General features: G+C 36.7%; 5 protein-coding genes across 6 annotated transcripts; 2 read left to right on the forward strand and 3 right to left on the reverse strand.

The window, feature by feature from the left end:
• The first annotated feature begins 20 nt into the window (after window positions 1-20).
• Window positions 21-2,101, forward strand: LOC106296399 (angio-associated migratory cell protein). Its single transcript, XM_013732529.1, has 8 exons — window positions 21-261; window positions 352-399; window positions 479-520; window positions 600-865; window positions 938-1,169; window positions 1,252-1,367; window positions 1,460-1,618; window positions 1,726-2,101. Exons 1-8 carry the CDS (start codon window positions 144-146, stop codon window positions 1,963-1,965), a joined length of 1,221 nt encoding a protein of 406 aa, XP_013587983.1. The 5' UTR covers window positions 21-143; the 3' UTR covers window positions 1,966-2,101.
• A 3,151-nt stretch (window positions 2,102-5,252) lies between these two features.
• LOC106296268 lies at window positions 5,253-6,379 on the reverse strand. 2 transcript variants are annotated; one of them, XM_013732367.1, is made up of 2 exons: window positions 6,285-6,379; window positions 5,253-5,748 (listed from the first exon to the last, which is right to left on the reverse strand). In XM_013732367.1, the coding sequence occupies exon 2, from the start codon at window positions 5,699-5,701 to the stop codon at window positions 5,384-5,386; it is 318 nt and encodes a 105-aa protein (XP_013587821.1). In that variant the 5' UTR covers window positions 5,702-5,748; window positions 6,285-6,379; the 3' UTR covers window positions 5,253-5,383. The 2 variants fall into 2 exon arrangements, with proteins under 2 accessions (XP_013587821.1, XP_013587822.1); XM_013732368.1 differs by having other exon boundaries at window positions 5,253-5,709; window positions 6,285-6,363.
• Window positions 6,380-6,603: 224 nt separating this feature from the next.
• Window positions 6,604-9,133, reverse strand: LOC106296267 (protein-tyrosine-phosphatase PTP1). Its single transcript, XM_013732366.1, has 9 exons — window positions 8,820-9,133; window positions 8,646-8,742; window positions 8,479-8,561; window positions 8,250-8,396; window positions 7,605-7,739; window positions 7,330-7,481; window positions 7,103-7,244; window positions 6,930-7,016; window positions 6,604-6,846 (listed from the first exon to the last, which is right to left on the reverse strand). Exons 1-8 carry the CDS (start codon window positions 8,991-8,993, stop codon window positions 6,933-6,935), a joined length of 1,014 nt encoding a protein of 337 aa, XP_013587820.1. The 5' UTR covers window positions 8,994-9,133; the 3' UTR covers window positions 6,604-6,846; window positions 6,930-6,932.
• A 1,946-nt stretch (window positions 9,134-11,079) lies between these two features.
• On the forward strand, window positions 11,080-13,193 carry LOC106297010 (protein ROOT PRIMORDIUM DEFECTIVE 1). The gene is made up of 2 exons (XM_013733286.1): window positions 11,080-12,606; window positions 12,739-13,193. Exon 1 carries the CDS (start codon window positions 11,112-11,114, stop codon window positions 12,555-12,557), a length of 1,446 nt encoding a protein of 481 aa, XP_013588740.1. The 5' UTR covers window positions 11,080-11,111; the 3' UTR covers window positions 12,558-12,606; window positions 12,739-13,193.
• A 742-nt stretch (window positions 13,194-13,935) lies between these two features.
• Window positions 13,936-16,292, reverse strand: LOC106298734 (MATE efflux family protein 5). The gene is made up of 2 exons (XM_013734883.1): window positions 15,336-16,292; window positions 13,936-14,576 (listed from the first exon to the last, which is right to left on the reverse strand). Exons 1-2 carry the CDS (start codon window positions 16,290-16,292, stop codon window positions 14,010-14,012), a joined length of 1,524 nt encoding a protein of 507 aa, XP_013590337.1. The 3' UTR covers window positions 13,936-14,009.
• Between the last annotated feature and the right edge of the window lie 1,739 nt (window positions 16,293-18,031).

The raw sequence follows: 18,031 nt of genomic DNA on the forward strand, positions 1-18,031 counted from the left end.
GACGTAGTTTTGTGAAAAAACAAAGTGTTGCTCCAAGCTCAATCATCGTCGTGACACGTCACACCTCTCTCTCCGCCGCCTCTCTGTTTCTTTTCTTCACCCATTTGCTTCTTCGCCGTGGTGAGGTAAGAGAGGAGTAGAAGATGAGTAACACAGCGAAGAGTAATAGCCCAGCAGTGGAAGAAGAAGAAGAGGATGATGAAGGAGACGTTTTCCTCGGTGAATCCGATGTTATCCATGAGTTCGATGTCGACGGCGAAGGTTGATTCTTTCTACCATTTTTCATCTCTCTCTCTCTTCTTAAAGTCGTGACCTTTAAGCTGTATGTGACTCTTGTGGTTGTGGATTCAGATCTTCCTGACGCAGATGATGATGACAATGATGGTGATGAAGAGTTTGGTAGTGACTCATCACCACGCCTCTTCTATTCTATCTTCTGTGTCTGCATAAAGTTAATGGTTTGTTGTTGTTATTGCAGATGAAAACGATGACTCTGCTCACACATTCACCGGTCATAAAGGTAGCTCCTTTTTATATGACCACTCAAGATATTTGCAGTTTTTTTTCATGAAACTAAGGATGCTATCTTTTTTACACAGGTGAGCTTTATGCATTGGCTTGTAGCCCAACGGATCCAACCCTTGTAGCAACTGGAGGTGGAGATGACAAAGGCTTTCTCTTCAAGATTGGTAACGGAGACTGGGCTGCTGAGCTTCCTGGTCACAAGGACTCTGTTTCCTCTTTAGCTTTTAGCTACGATGGACAGTTACTTGCTTCTGGAGGATTGGATGGTGTTGTTCAGATCTTTGATGCATCGTCAGGGGCTTTGAAGTGTGTTTTGGACGGTCCTGGTGGTGGAATCGAGGTATATATAAACCATGATGGTTAGTTACTCTCTTCTGATCTCATAATACTAAAACATGTGTGATGTTTTCAGTGGGTGAAGTGGCATCCGAGAGGACACATTGTGTTGGCTGGTTCAGAAGATTGTTCTATGTGGATGTGGAATGCTGATAAAGAGGCTTATCTTAATATGTTTGCGGGTCATAACCAAAGTGTCACTTGCGGTGACTTCACCCCTGATGGTAAACTAATTTGTACTGGCTCTGATGATGCTAGTTTGATAGTATGGAACCCAAAGACTTGTGAGAGCATTCATGTGGTTAAAGGCAAGTGAACATCACTCCCTCCATCGGTTTACATGTTGCTTATTTACACTAAGTTTGGAACCTAACCTTTGATTTCATGTAGGCCATCCCTATCATACGGAAGGGCTGATATGCTTGGACATTAACTCTAACTCCACTCTTGTTATCAGTGGCTCAAAAGACGGTTCTGTTCACATTGTCAACATAGTCACCGGAAAGGTTTTGTTTTATTGCCTTCATTTACTTGCTTTTCACAATATTGGTTTAATGTGTGAAGGAAGTTTGACTTGTGCATAATCATATACCAATAGGTGGTGAGCTCTCTGACTTCTCATACAGAGTCAGTTGAATGTGTGAAGTTTTCACCTAGCTCAGCAGCCATCCCTATGGCTGCAACTGGTGGGATGGACAAGAAGCTTATAATCTGGGATCTGCAACATTCAACTCCCAGGTTCATCTGCGACCACGCGGTATAATCCTCCTCACTCTTGTAGTTTTCTCTTATGTGATAGAATACAAAATAGAGATTGGAATGACAAACAACAAGTCCCTCTTACTCTATTTTTTTTTATTACAGGAAGGTGTGACATGTGTGACTTGGGTGGGAACCTCCAAGTACTTGGCCACTGGCTGTGCTGATGGTACGGTGAGTGTTTGGGACAGCTTATTAGGCAACTGCGTCCATACCTTCCATGGCCACCAAGATGCGGTCCAGGCCATCTCAGTCTCTGCCAACACCGAGTTCGTTGTTTCGGTCTCTGTTGATAACACTGCTCGTGTCTACGAGACATCTGAGTTCCTAAGCAAAACGGCGTAGGCAAGGGAGAGAACAGTTGTTAACATACATGTCCAGTTTTATATGGTACTTATTTACCTCTCGTTATGGGTTCGGATAAGGGATGAAAACATTTTACTTCAATTATCTATGCAATGCAATATCAATAGTTATGTTTCTTGTGTAGCTAATAAGCAAATATCAGTTAGCTCTTAGCAGTTTAGCTGAGCACCACACATCACACTATCATTCTAGCTCACACATCATGAATATTGCAAGTTAATTTGTTAAGATTTAAATCACTCGGAGCATCTCTAAAAAGACACTCTATTTAAAAAATTTAAAAATTCTATAAATGTCTTCTTACAAAATTTTAAACTTAATTTCAAAATTATTTATATTTTATAATATGGTCTTTATATTTATTATAATTAATTTAAATTTATAAAACTTTTATAAATAACTAGCACATATATAAAAATATTACAATAATATTAATTAATAAACTGTTACATTTAAATATAAGATTTTAAATAGAAGTACATAATTAATATTAAATTTCAAGCAAAATAACATATTATTTCATAAATTATTTATCTAATGGATATATAATCAATTAGTGTATTCCAAAATAAAAAACAACTCTTTATTTTTTAATTTGTAGACTAGGAGCTAAAAATTGTTGAAATCAGAAGATATTAATACTTGTAAATACATTAGATCTGAACAAGAAAGTAAAAGAGAAAAATATTTAACTTCCATCGATGATATTAATATTCGTGAATACATTCAATCTGAACAAGAAAGAATCATACGAAACATCAAAAACAACCACAACAACCATCTTCGATTACACTAAATTTGTTTGGACAATATTTTGGAGATTTTGGAAGTTCTGGATCAAATTTAGATGATTATTAGTGTTGTTGTAATATTTAATTTTGTGTAATAGTTAGGTCTTCGTATAATTTATGTAAAGTTTTTTTTGTAAAGTTTTTTTGTATATTGTCGTAGTCTAAATCTCATTTTAAATATTTAAATCTTAAAAGATTTATTTAATTTTATGTGTAAAATTTAAATTTATAAAATAAAAATTGAAATGTTTATGATTTATAAAAAAATTAAGGATTAAAACGATAAACATAAATATTTAAGAATCATAAATGTGATATATAATTGTAGGGATTAAAATACAAATAAAAATATGAAATTTTAAATTTGAAGTTTTGACTTTTGAGTAGTAAAACTTCAAATATAGAGTTTCACTACTCAAATTTTCAAATTCGAAGTTTTTAAAAAAAATCTTGAAAAAAAAAATTTTATATTCGAAGTTATAGAGTTTTTTTGTGATGATTTTAGTCATTCAATTGTTTCACTTTAGTATATTCTTAACTTTTGAACACTAATCAACTTCTTAAAAAGAAAGAGCATTAACATTAATTATTTTGCAAGTCCGAATGGAATTTATTGACATATCCGGATCAGGCTCATATGATAAGGACACGTGTTGGTTCTGGTTAGCCGTTAGTATTTCTGTAGGCTGCTCCAAAATTAATGTCAGGGACGAAGCCCAATTGAGTCTTGAGATTTATCCCATAAATGTCCCAAAAATCAATAAAAATTATAGTATCATTCTCTCTCTCTCTCTCTCTCTCTCTCTCTCTCTCTCTCTCTCTCTCTCTCTCTCTCAAACTGTAAAGTTTCTACAGTTCAACCAATCACCTCCAATATGTAAGTAGGTTTAACCAAAAAAAAATTGTTTCACAATATTAGATGTTTACTTAATTCAAAGCAACTATTGCATTAATTAGATATTGTACAACTAATCTAATAATGAATGTTTTTTTATTATTTGTTTAATTTATATATTAAATGGTATTTTTCTAAAGTAATAACTTTCTTGATACTAACACTTTTAACTAAAACTACTTATATATAAAAAAAATAGAGAGAGTATTGGTTAAAAATTATAGGGAATATGTAGTTACAAAATAATGCATTGGTAATCAAAATTTCATATATTTTAAAAACTTGTAAAAATCCTACAACATATATTTTTAAGAAACAAAGGGAGTATATTGTAATATGTTTTGATTAAAATCACAAAAAATAATAAAATTAATTTAAAAATAATATTATTAATACTATACATTTAAACTGAGTTAACAAATCACAAATACTGTAATTAAAAATTATTAATCAGTCAACTTTCAATAAAGTTAAAGTTATTTTAAAAATATTAAACATTTTATATTTTGAAACACCAATTCTTATCTGAAACATCTTACACTGAAAAGAAGAGAGTAGTATACTTTAGTAATATAATAGTAAAGATATTTTTGTAGAATTGATGTGAGAAATGCTAAAACGGCTATGTTGGAACTTGGAAGTAAATGAGAGTGAACAAAGAGTGAGGACTTCATTAATAGCAAGGTCTCTAGGAGTCACGTTTGATGGCAGGTAGGACTTTGATGATAATGAAATGAGTCGTCATAGATATATATTTACCTTTACATAAGTTTATATATATTAATACAGATATATGAGTGTGCATGCCAGTGTGTTGCCAGAATATGAGTTCTTAAAAATAAAACAAAACAGTATGAAGACGCAAAATTAATTGATAAGGATCAAAGAATGTGAAAGCCTTTGAAAAGTAAAGGATGGATAAAAAATGAGGATGAATCATGTGAATCTAACACTATTTCATTAAAAATGTTACTGTCACTCTCTTATATATCCTCATCGATCTTCAACTCTACACTTCATCGTTTCTTCATAACATTTTCCTTCATTTCAGAAGAGTTTTTATACGATAACCTAAATCATAACTAAATGAAATCAGTATCTTTGTTCGTGATTCTTCTTCTTCTTCAACTCGTGGCTAGTAGTAATAGCTTCCGAGTAGACCTCTTTAACGGTTAGTATCATTTCGCAGTTACATGATTCAATCTTAAGAGAATCGAAACTATATATTATATGCATCTGATGTATTTGATTAATAATCGATTGTTTGGTTGTAGATATGGCAAGCGGGTCAAGCATACCGGACTGCACGAACGCCTGTGGACCATGTAGACCATGCAAGCTCGTTGTGGTTACTTCCACGTGCTCCTCCTCCGAGGCTTGCCCTGTCGTTTACAAGTGCTTGTGCAAAGGCAAATTCTACCACGTGCCTTCCAACGCCTAACCCCCTCCTCACATCACGTGACCAGTTTGTTTTAACATTTTTAAGACAGCTTAAGAGATAGTACTTAGACTGTATGTTGTTGCTTTCCCAAGTTCTTGTTTCAATCTAACGTGTAGTAAAGTTGTAACAAAGCGGATAATAATATTAGATTATTGGTTTATAAAGCAGTAAGCACAATACAAAACTTGACAAGTGATGAATATAAGATCTCCTGAGGTTGAACATTCGTGGTGATACTAATCTATAGAGAGAAGAGTCAGATTTAAATTTTTAAAGCTCAGACTCGGTTTCGTTGAAGTTCCAGTCTCTGACAATGTCTCTTCTCACCGCACGGCTTCGCACTAACCTTGGCGAGGCTCCTTCAGTTATCATCAGGTCACTTTCCTGGAAATTGGGTTGTGGGGTTACCTTTGAGGATGATGAAGCAGGGAAAGTGTTGGATCTAGCAGCTTGAATGAGTGATGTCCTTGAGAGGCAGCTCGCAATCACGGAGCATCTTCCTTCATTGTCTGAGCTAGAAACAGAGTAGCTTCTAAACGAGTGGGACGGGCTCTCTACACTGTGGCACACGAGGCACGCAAAGCTCATTTCTTTTCCTATGAGTCACAAGAAAGGCCACTTGCTTTATAGGACTCCTGGATTTTGACAAAAGCCTAAACGATTCAGCAAATTCCATTTCTATCGAACAAGAACTTCAAAAGGAGTCTTTTTCCAAAAAAAGAAGAAGAACTAAACTAGCCATTCACCAAAGTCAGTGGAGTAAATTCCTATATAAACTAATTACAAAGCTCATTATATAAACAAAATCTGTGTCAACAAAAAGATCACAGCAATATCTTCTCGAGGATGATTCTTTAATAAACCACTATTAAGTAAGTAGATAAAGAAAACAAGCTAAAAGCTCATTACTTTCCACATTGCTTAACACTTAGCTATTAGTAACTGGTAGCTCTGAATACACAAACAGATTTATGATAGACAAAACACTTGAGAGACTAGACTTCATTTTAAGAAGAAAAAATGATAATACAAATTTTCCCCCTAGAAATCCATCAAATGGTTTTGACGAAATTTGTGAGATGGATGCAAAAGATCCACAAGAAATTCAATTCAAATTGCGCGTTAGAGTCAAAGAGGGAGAAATATTTGAGATCTGGAGACGCAAACTTACCCTTGAGATATTTTCGGACTGGATGAAGAAGACGAAGAGGAAGCCTCGAGGCGATGATTGCTTCGATGACGACCCCAGAAAGCTCAAAGAGGGGTTTAATAGTTTTAAGTTTACTGCGCGTGGCGACACGCTCCGCCACCAGCGAGATTTTCCCGCGTGACGAGGTTTAATGACTCGACATTTTTAACCGCTTACCACTTTTTCCTTACCAGATAATCTCGGTTAAGTCTTAACCAATAGATTTCCTTCTCATCTAAAATTAATCTGGAATCGATTCAAACCGGTTTATCAGCAGGAGCGCCTGAGATGCGATTTATAGTCATTTTTAACAATCTAGAATAGGCAAATTCATTTGCTTCGTTACCACGCATTTTCAAAGCAGTAGTCACGAAAATTAATCACCATATGCAAATTTTACAGAAATGGAAAAGTTTTGATAAGACTCGTTTTCACTAGATATAAAACCACACTGGTTTCTCCATAACCAGCTTACGTGCGTTAAAGAATTCTCCCGTCTTTTACTTAATGCATAAGAAGACCAAACCGACAATGTAGCATTCAGCTGCATTAAAAGATAGATAAGTAGTTGTAATCAGAGATTTATACATTAACCCCAAAAGCTTTTGCATGCTTAAATTGCCTTACCCTTTATGAACTCGTTCCACCATTTGTCCCCGCGGTCAAATCTCCTAGTTCATCGACAATGGCGTTGTAGCAAAAGAAGTATTGATCCTTCAAGAGTTAGATTTTAACAAGTTAGAACGACCGTGAACAAAACAACAATGTGGTAACATATTGAAATTTTTAGATTAGATTACCATGGTTTGAACCATGCCAATGCGTTGCCTGCGGAACATTGTCACGGTTTTAGCAAGATCCAACGCAGACATATCCCCAACAAGAATCCTCTGGATTGTGTTGTGTATCGCACAGTATGTTCCGGTTCTTCCTATCCCTGCACTGGAAAGACACAAAAACAATTCTCTCAGGAGCTATTGCAAGACACTTGCTTATAGAGACACACATTGATTGACATGCATCGTACCTGCAGTGAACAATGATTGGACCGAGACTAGGTGGTACTTGATACAGTCTTTTAAGAATTTCACGGGCAGCCACGGTATCCTTTGGAACTCCATGATCAGGCCATTCCGCATACTGAATGTGCAAAACGGACATGGGCTGCTGATCCTCCGTCTGAAACACACATACAGCAAACAGTTTTCAATTTAGGTGGTGAAACTTTGTGTATGACCCTTTGAAGAGATAGATTTTGATCTGATAGAAAGAAACAGTAGAAAACGGCTACAAGATTCTTACCTCCTTGTGGCTAACCTCGAGATTCCGCAACAATAGTGAAGTATCAGTAGTCTTTACCCATTTGGTCTTAACAGATATGTTGCCAAATTCTCTGGGTTTATCTTCGGCTGGAAAGTAGTCACCACATTTCACAGTCTGTAACAATAAGACTAATAAGAAAACATGAAAGATACAGAGCAGATAACTCCACTAATCAAACAACATCAGCGAGATAGTTAAACATCATCAACATCCATAATGAGCTAATGTTAGATTGAATAAGAGGGAATGCATCAGAACTAAATGCTCACAACAATATGGTATCGTCTAATTTCAAATAAAGTAACAGATCCTTTGATGATTAGCTTAAAAAGTCTGTGAACACTCTTCCTTATTTGTACATTCTAAGGTACTTTCCAATACATTATTTATATGAGGGTTGGTGAGACTCAAATATTAATGTAGATTCACATCAATTGGCCTCCAAACAAGCTATCAAGTAGAAGAAAACATCGGGTACTAATGTCTACGTGTCACAAGATACTCCCTTACAAACTAATGACTTCATCAACATCAAACAAAAACGATAGCAATATTTCTCTCAGTTTCAAGCAACCCAACACGACTCATACACAGAAACAATATGTAGTTAACACAACCAAGTACCTTGTAGTTATCAACCAAGCGAGTGAGCATCACTATGACGGGACAGTGCTGCTGAATCACCATCTCCCAGAAGTCCTCAATCGTGTGTGGTAGAGGACCTTGCGTAGCAATGAACTCAGAAACACTCTCAGAGGACGAAGAAGACGTCTGCAACACAACAAACCATTGTAAAAACCATCACCAGAAAACACAACACACAAGAGAATATAAACTGATACGGAGCCATCACCTTAATCAAGCTTGCATTCACATATCCATCTGCAGACGATCGAGAATCTTTGCACGGATTCAGAACAACTCTGTTATTGTCAACTAAACATCCAAACCAAACCAAATCAGATTCGCTAAACCTAATCCAAAGCCGCAAAAAAAAAAAAGATTCAATAAAATTTTTACATGGAACAACGTCAGTGTATCTGTTCTTCTCGAAATTGACACTGTTGATAGCCACCGTACTGCTTCGTAGCATATCCGATGCTAGCATCCTATTAGCCTTCGTTTCAAGAGAGATTGTATTAACATTATAAGAGAGGAAGAAAGAAAGGAGAGTCAAGAGATGGATCTATAAACCTGCAGATTCGCGAACTCTCGAGCGATGGAGTCAGGATCTGAGATCTTCTCGCGGAAAATCTTGAGAGCTTGGTGGCAGTAGCTGAGCTGATCGGGAGAGAGAGAAAGCTTGGGAAGAGGCGAATCAGCGGATGAGAAATCGAACCCGATGGAAGGAGAGTTTGAGGTAGCCATGATCGATCGGCGGTGGGATTTAGCGCGACGGCACGAAGAAGTGAGATTGCCCGTCGTGTGAGGCGGAGAGAATCGACCTTTTCTTTAGGTTACTTTTTTTGAAGTTTGTTTTTATTGTTTGGCTCTGATTATATATATTTTTTTTAACTGAAGTCGGCCTTTTTTAATTTGGTGTGCAGACTCGTTGACGGGCCTCTGAGAGAAATGCAACTGCCACGCATCCAACTAATTATCGTTACTTTATTAAAGTTAAACTAGATCTCGAACTGCGCGAATTTTTGTTTTCATTTATTTTTATATAAATATTTTGTTTTTAATTCTAAATTAGTATATATTATAATATATATATGTCTATCAATTTTTAAAACATAATAAGTTTACGGTATATTTTTTTCATTAAATAGATTGTTTCAAACTTCCACATGTATTTGTATCTTCTTCTATATATATATTTTCGGATTATTATTTCATTATTAAAATCGTAACTATATATATAAAGATTAGTAAAATATTTTTTTATTGTTATATTCAAAAATATTGTAACATTTCACAAATTTAGAAAGTTTTTAAGAAATTAAACTTTTCGCTTCATAAATTTTTATTATCGAGTAAATAATTAAACATTTAGTTTTTGTTTAATTTTTAAAATAAACTATATAGTTTAAAATTTGTTTTCATTGGTTTAAAGTAGTAAAGATTAGTCATTGTTAGATAATATGATTTTTGTTATTTTTTAAAAAATATATAATTTTAAAAGTTAACATCGACAAATATTTAAATAATTAACATATGGAGGTATAGTATTACAACATTAAATTATATCTATTTAATTTATACTATCTATTTAATTTATACTATCTATAAATCCAATGGATCATCGATTGTTTAAATTCAATTATTGATAACCCAATAAAACTTTATAGTAGACCCAAAATTTAAATGATATTAGAGATTAAATGTAACATGACTTTCTAAAAATATGTCCATTAAGTCCATTTTTTAAAATATAACACATGATTCAAGGTTGTGTGACTTCTGTTTTAATATATAAGATAGCAGTTAATAATGACCAAAAAAAAAAAGTTAATAAAGACTGTATAGTATATGTTCGTTATGTTTCGAATGATATATTGGCAAGCTTTAAAGCAAAGCAACCTTGCTGTCCAAAAGGAAAACGCCAATGAACTCCATTTTCGAATGATATATTGGCAAGCCTTTACAACGTAAAGTTTATTTTAAATTTCGTTTGCTAAACATGTTTGTTTAGAATAAAATTGTGATCAGAGCTGTAATGATATCAACATAAACCAAAGTGGTGGTAGCTTATTGACAATTTTTTGGGGCTTGGTGTGTATCCATATCAGTTTTGAGTATGATTTCGTCTAGAAACTAAATTATTACTATTTGCCTAGTCTGCATTTGGATTTCGGCTAAAGTGGTTGACATGGTGGACCGTAACAGATGATCGGTCTACATTTTGACATTAGTCGAAAGGTATCATAAACTCGGACCATGCAGTGTAGTACGCTTTTGGATTAGTCCACTCTATAGCACTAATTGCGTTTTTTCCGGGTCGACCAGATGAGAGCTTATCAAAAAGAAAAAAACGATATCAACATATGTACTTCAGCTTAAACGAAGATTCACCATTAGGGAATACTTTTTTAAGAAACTCAATGAATACTGTCGCATTGATTTCACTTGAACATTACATATGATATACAAACACACGTGGTTGTGCATGATGAGTGCTGTGGTCACAAGGCTTAATGCCGAAGATGTGAATATTTGTGTCAATGTAACTATGAACAGAGACGTCTGCAAACGAATCCACAGAAGGAAAGATAAATTAACATGGCGCAACATCTACCACCAGCGTAGGCTTTAAGACAATCAACCGGATTTGGAATAAATCAAACCGAACCGAAATAGAAATTCGAAATAGCGTTAGTTAACCAAATGAATATTTTGAATTTCGGTTCGGTTCGGTTATTTTATTCTGATCTGTTCCATTTTCAATTTTTTTTTTTTTTTTTTTTTTTGTTAAATCCTCCTTAAACCCTTCTCCATTTCGTCTTCCCCCGAAACCCTAGAGCAACCAAACTCGCCGCCTCCGAAATGAAATCAATCTTCCGCACCATTTCCCTCCGCCGCCAACCCAACCGCCGCACCTTCTCCGACGCACCCGAAGAAACCTACAAATTCGTAAGAGACAGAGGCCTCGACCACGCCGTCGAAAGAGAGAAGAATCTCAGACCTCTCCTCAGCATCAAAGACCTCGTCACATCGGAGCCTTCCAAATCGCTTCCGATCTCCGTCATCACAGCCCAAAGAGACTCCCTCCGAGTCCCCCTCCGCCCGATCGAGTTCATCCGAAGCTTCCCCTCCGTCTTCAGCGAGTCTCTCCCCGGAGGAACCGGCGTCCAGCCTCACATCAGCCTCACGCCGGAGACTCTCAACCTCGACGCCGAGGAGCAGCTCGTCTACTCGAGCGAGGATTATAAACAAGGATTAGCCGATAGGCTATTAAAACTCCTGATGATAAATCGAATCAACAAGATTCCGTTAGAGATTCTTGATTTGTTGAAATGGGATTTAGGTTTGCCAAAGGGATACGTGGAGACGATGGTTCCTGAGTTCCCTGATTACTTCAGAGTTGTCAAATCGAGGCTGAGAGGGTGTAGCGGCGAGCTTGAGCTTGTTTGCTGGAGCAAGGAGCACTCTGTGTCCGTGCTCGAGAAGAAGGCGAAAGAGTATACCAAAGGCTCTCCGATTGCTTTTCCGATGAAGTTCTCTAACGGCTTTGTTGTTGACAAGAAGATGAAGAGATGGTTCGATGACTGGCAGAAGCTGCCGTATATCTCTCCCTATGATAACGCGCTTCACCTCTCGGCGACGAGCGATGAGTCTGACAAGTGGGCGGCGGCTGTTTTGCATGAGATCTTGAATCTTTTCGTGTCGAAGAAGGTTGAGAAAGATTTGGTTTTGCATCTTGGTGAGTTTATGGGGTTGAGGTCGAGGTTTAAGAGGGTTCTCCATAACCATCCTGGTGTTTTTTACTTGTCGAGTAAGCTTAGGACTCATACTGTGGTTCTTAGGGATGCTTACAAGAGGGGAGTGTTGGTGGAGGGGAATCAGTTGGTGACGAGCCGTAACCGTTACATGAAGCTTATGAGTAAGGCTAAGAAAGAGAGCAATGCAGTGTCTAGCAGGAAGAGAGAAGATAAGGGGAAGGTAGAAGGAGAAGGAGAAGTCTGTGAGGATGAGGCAAAGGGTGAGGATGATGTTGTTTCTGGTTCTGAAGTGGAGGATGAGGGTGAAGAAGATGTTGTTGATGCCGACGAGGAGGAGGAGGATGAAGTTGATCAAGACCAGAGTCTGAAGCGTGGTCGTAGAAACACAAGTCCAAGAGGTGGTAGGAGGAGTTTTGGGAGTTTAGGTTCGGAGGAGAAGCCGCATACAAGGTCAAGAGCAGGTAGGAGGAGTTTAGGGAAAACAGGTTCGCAGGAGAAGCCACGATCAGGGCGCAACAAGGTCAAGTTAACGACAGAGAAGAGTAGCTAAATGTCTTAAAGACTGAATCAATGTTTACTGGTGCCTGCATGTTCACCTGGTTCGTTTATTCTCCTGTTTAGTAGCTTATCTTTTGCATTCTTACTTCTCATTGTGAAAAAAACAAGTTTTGCTTTAGAGGTCAGGTCACAGTTACATAGTTATGCTCAGACTTTAAATCTGACTTTTCCAGGTGGATTTTGCAGAATCATGATATCAAGTAATTGAATTGCTAGCGTGTATAATTATTTAAAACTACTGGATCTCAGTCACTAACAATATCAATGTAATGAGTGTAAACACTCCTCTTGAGGTCTGTATGAGTGAGATATCCTCGAGAATTCTGTACTTGGCGACTTGGACAAGTTCAGAAGAAGTTATGAAGAGTTGTGAAACAGAACAGAATAAAGAGCCCTACATCAATTTAAGATTAGACAGCTTATCACAATGTCAGAACTCAGAAGCGGTTCTCTCGTCAACTAACTACTATATAGTCAATTGTGATCAGCGGTTGTGCAAGAAAAAAAATTGCAAAATAAGAGTTTTCATCTGCAGAGATTTGTAGGTTAGATCTTTCTTCTGTCACTACCTATCTGCAACATATTTAGTGACACTGGCGTACAATTAGTACCATCTCTGACACTGTTTCATGTTTTCTGCATTTACTAATCATAAAATGAAATTGCTACGAGCTGTACCTTATTATCAATTCCCAATATGATATTTGTGTCTATTTCTTAGAGTTTAATAACATGGAAATAAAACCTATCTCTGAAAATTTTACTATGTTTGGTCACTGTGTTATGAATTTCTAATAATAATCTGAGTTTCTAGCTCATGACGTTTGTGCTACAACAATTACAAATCTAAATGGGATTGGTTTGTAATAATGACACTTTTCTTCTAAATTCATAGTTTAAGACTCGAAGTGCACGACCAAAAGAAGTCCTTTGTATGGGGACTAATATGGCAGTGGTATGTCCCAAAGATATTTTCTGGGAACACTTGTATCTGTGTGTCGGGCTTTGAATCATTGTGCTTTTCAAAAAATTAAATGTATCGTACCCTTTCCCCATCATCGTTTTTTGACCAAACTTTAACATAATTAGACAAATAAAACTTTCAAAAATGTTTTTTTGTTTGTTTGTTATGAAAACCAGACTAAAAGGGAGACTAAGGGATATAGGCATGCATTCAAATGATGTGTGGCTTAATATGGCCAAAAAAGGTTTCTTACATGCTTTTATTATATTCTCCTTTTTCACCATTTCTGGCAAAAAGACATATCCAATACTGCTCTTTTAATTATTTTTTATTAATCAGATTTTCAACATCTAAAATGATTTAGCTTCCATGGTTTCAATTAGAAAACGAAATGGACACAAAAACATTAACAACACTCACCACTAGTTAAAATACCAAAGATCAACCAAACAACAATAAGTCTTTTGACCCCACACTTTATTACAAAAGATCACTCAACTTCTCATCACTCCCATTACGATCGTCGACCAACAACAACGACGATGACTCCTCATCCTTCCCAACCTTCCCCATCTCCAAACTCGTCAATCTCATCGCCCTAACCGATTCCCCTTCCCAATCAGTCCTTGCCAAAACCGCATACAATATCGAAACCGCACAAGCCGCTTGAGCCGAAAGCAACCCAAACCACAACCCACTAAACCCAATTTTCAACCAAAACGCTAGTCCAACGGCCACAGGCGTCCCAACAAAATAAAACGACCCAAGATTCACATGTGCCCCGACCGCAGGCCGGCCTGTCCCTCTTAGAATACCACAACCCGTAGTTTGCGGGCAGTTCCCTAGCTCGCAAAGCCCGACAATTGGCATAACCGAAGCAACCAGTACCTTGAGTGGCTCGTAACCGGTGAAAAGACCTGCCCAGCGCTCTTTTAGAATCACGGTCCAAGCCACATTCAATGCTCCTATCACAAATGCGCAAGCTAGAGCCACGTTGGCAGCTAGTCTCGCCTTGTATGGTCTACCTGCACCGAGCTCGTTTCCAACCTGTGAAATATTAATGCAAAATGAAATCTTAAAAGTTAGTTATTGGAGCCAACCTTTTGTCACGTTTAAAGGAAACAGACAAGGACAAGTGGGTTTCGATGAGGTTGAAGAGTGTCATGAGATTGGCAACAATAAAATAGACCACACTTGACTACTTTCTTTTCAACCACTTTTTAATTTTATTTTTAGGTATGTTAATGTCCAATCACATGTCACGGGGTGGTCTATTAATGGAAGTTGATGCAATACATTTTACAAACCCTACATCACATTGCACGTTTTCTATCCTTGGAAACACTCAAAAGAAAAAAAAATGCCAATAACAAGAACAAAGTGCATCAAATCTTTCTTGAGTAACGTTTTTGCTTCTTGTAAATTGTTTTCACAGCTTCGAGTTCCAAGACTTTAAGTCCTAAAATTTAATTAATTAATACTGTATCTCATACCATATCATATCTAATCAAAAGACAAGGCTTTGCCAAAGACGTTTCAACTACGCTTTGATTTTAAACAATCATTTTTCTACTCATAACTTGACCACTTAATCAACTTGTCAATAATAGTCTTTGACTCAAATCTTGACGACTTAATCAATAATCGTTGTTGACTCAAATCTTGACCAATGTTTAGAAAATCAGTAGTGGTAAATATGCATTTTTTGCTTATATATGATTTACCAAATTTTAGAACACTGATATTTTATTTTATTTTTGACCAGTTAAATCCACAAAAAAAGAGAGATAAAGACAAGATACGTACCCGAGCAGAGACGCATCCAGCTAAAGCCATAGGAACAGTATACATAAGACTCGTTGTCTGAATCAAAATCCCAGTGGCAGCCACAGCAAGCTTAGGATTCTCCAAGTAACCACCCATTATAGTCACAATCTCATACCACCACCACTCCAAACATATCCCCAAACAGCTCGGAACCGCCACTCTCATCAACGGCCCCAACCCTCCAAAGAACTCCACCGCCGACGACGACTGAGCCGCCACCGTAGACCCACTAACTCTCTTCTGCAGCTTCCCACTAGCCCAAACATAGCCCACTAAAAGCCCAACCATGATCAAGTTCGTCACGACGGAAGCAATCGCCACACCTGGAACACCCCATCGCTTCACCATGACAAGCCAATAGTTCAACGGCACGTGGAACGCCACGGCAGCTAAAGTGCACCACATCATCGGCTTCGTCACGCGCTGCGACCTTAGGTAAACCCGTAACGGCTGGAGCAGAGTGTTGGTCAAAAGATCAGGAAGCGCGTAGAGACAGTACTCGGCTGCCGTAGCGGTTATCTCGGGGTCTTGGCCCATGAACAGCATGATGGGCCCGAGGTTGACCCAAAGGAGGCTGATGGGCACGGAGGCGATCAGGAGAATAACGACCATGCGTTGGAGAGAGAGCGTGAGGAGATCCCAGTTCTTGCTACCGAAGGCTTGGCTGCACACCGGCTCGAGGCCCGAGGCGAGGCCCACGAGGACGGAGTAGCCTGTGATGTTGGTGAAACCGATCGAGAGAGCTCCTCCGGCGAGCTCGAGGCTACCGAGACGGCCTAGGAAGAGGACGGAGACGACGGCGCGTACGTAGACTAGACAGTTCATTGCTGTGATCGGTAAGACCATGGCCCAGAGCTCTTTTAGCTCCTCTATGACTTGAGGAAGAGTTGGGTGTTTATGGGAAGAGAAATCGTCTGTTTGGTTTTTTTCCTCCATTGATATCAAACAGTAGTAGCAAGAGGAAGCCCTTTGGACGTGTTACACAAGGAGGGAAGTAAGTTGCGAGGTTTACGGTGAAACAGGGGAAGAGAGATAGGGAAGACGTGAAACAGGGGAGCTAGAAAGGAAAGCGAGAGTATAAAAACGCAGAAAAAATAAAAGATCTGTTCGTTTGTCTCATGAAAGTGAAAGGAGGAAAGCTGCATTAAATAGAGGAGTTTAATTTTTTTTTTAAACGCACTTATGAGTTTCTTAGTGATAAACTGTCAGCTAAAAACTTTGACCATGATAACCCGGGGTTCTTAAAGTGGGGTTTTTAACGGATTCTTAATTTCCGCTAAGAACCTCATCCTAAGAACCCCGAATTAATCATGTTCTTATCGCCATCGCTAGGATCGATAAACCTTCGAGACACAAAGCTGCAAATTAACAAAGGCCTAACAGAAAAACCACAAACAAAACAAGTTTTTCTTTTCAAATATTTATCATTTAGGAGGGGATTTATTGGAATCAGAATTTGGAAAGAATCTAGTAATTTTAAAAGTTGGTAGATTTTTAGAAGTTAAGTAGAGTTAACAAATATTTTGTATTGATTTCTATAGATTTTATTGATTATTATGGATTTGCATAATATATTATTTTTCAAAAAGCTTCTCCTTATAAGATAATGTATAACAATCTTGACGTAAACCATATATAAACATCACGTAACTGTGGACAGATCAGTAGGAGATGGAAGTGAATGATGATGGTAAGGCATATATTTTTATTGGTATTTGTTCCTTGTGTTATGGTAGTGTGTGTTCATTTATCTGGGAAATATGATACCAATAAACATAACACAACGCTGATGGTGTGTTCTTTGTGTTATGGTGAGGCAGATTTTTTTTTTTGTTTTGTTACTCGGTATCATTCAAAACTGGTGTGTTCATAGTTTTGTTATATATAATAATCATCTCTCTCTTCAGTCTTGTTTTCATACTCTTCTTTTTGTTATAATAATAATGATCTCGTATGTTGTGTTCACGTTAATTTTGAAACAGGATTCTAGTTTTTGAGCTTTGTATGTGTGTGTTTTTATCACAGGGATTTTAAGAATCTTATGAGTACACATGATATTTTCAAAGTTTAGTATTATGAGTAAAAATATAAAAAATTTAACTTCTAATAACAATATATTTTAATAGAATTACAAAATCAATGATAACTACACTTTTTGAATAACAAAGGATTTTAATGAAATTTAAAAATTTTCAAACCAATAACAATGGATTTTGGTAAAATTTTATAATTCCTTTAGAATTCTTAAACCAATAACCCCCCCGTAAAATTTGTAAAAATGGTTATTGGCTTATGTCTTCTGTCTTGTACTCCTAAATATATACACAGAAAAATATAAACCATTTTACAAAGTTTAAATGATAAATCTTTTGAAAAAAAAAACTTGTTTCAAAAAATAAATCTAGAAGTTTTTATGTATCTAGCCAATAATCTAATATATTAAAATATAATCCTATTTTGGACATAGCCTTTAACTAAAGATATATTTAATACAATCTATTAAACTATAAACTTTTTAAAAAGAAATATTTAGTTGATGTGTTTATTACAAGATATACCACTGATTTTTATTATTAATTTAAGTATTTGATAATAATATTTAAATCTAGTCTAATTATACCATAATATCTAATATATTAAAATAGTCATATTTTGGACATAACATTTAGCTAATG

This window comes from Brassica oleracea, chromosome C6, assembly GCF_000695525.1.
Source record: "Brassica oleracea var. oleracea cultivar TO1000 chromosome C6, BOL, whole genome shotgun sequence".
In the NCBI taxonomy this organism is placed as follows: Eukaryota; Viridiplantae; Streptophyta; class Magnoliopsida; order Brassicales; family Brassicaceae; genus Brassica; species Brassica oleracea.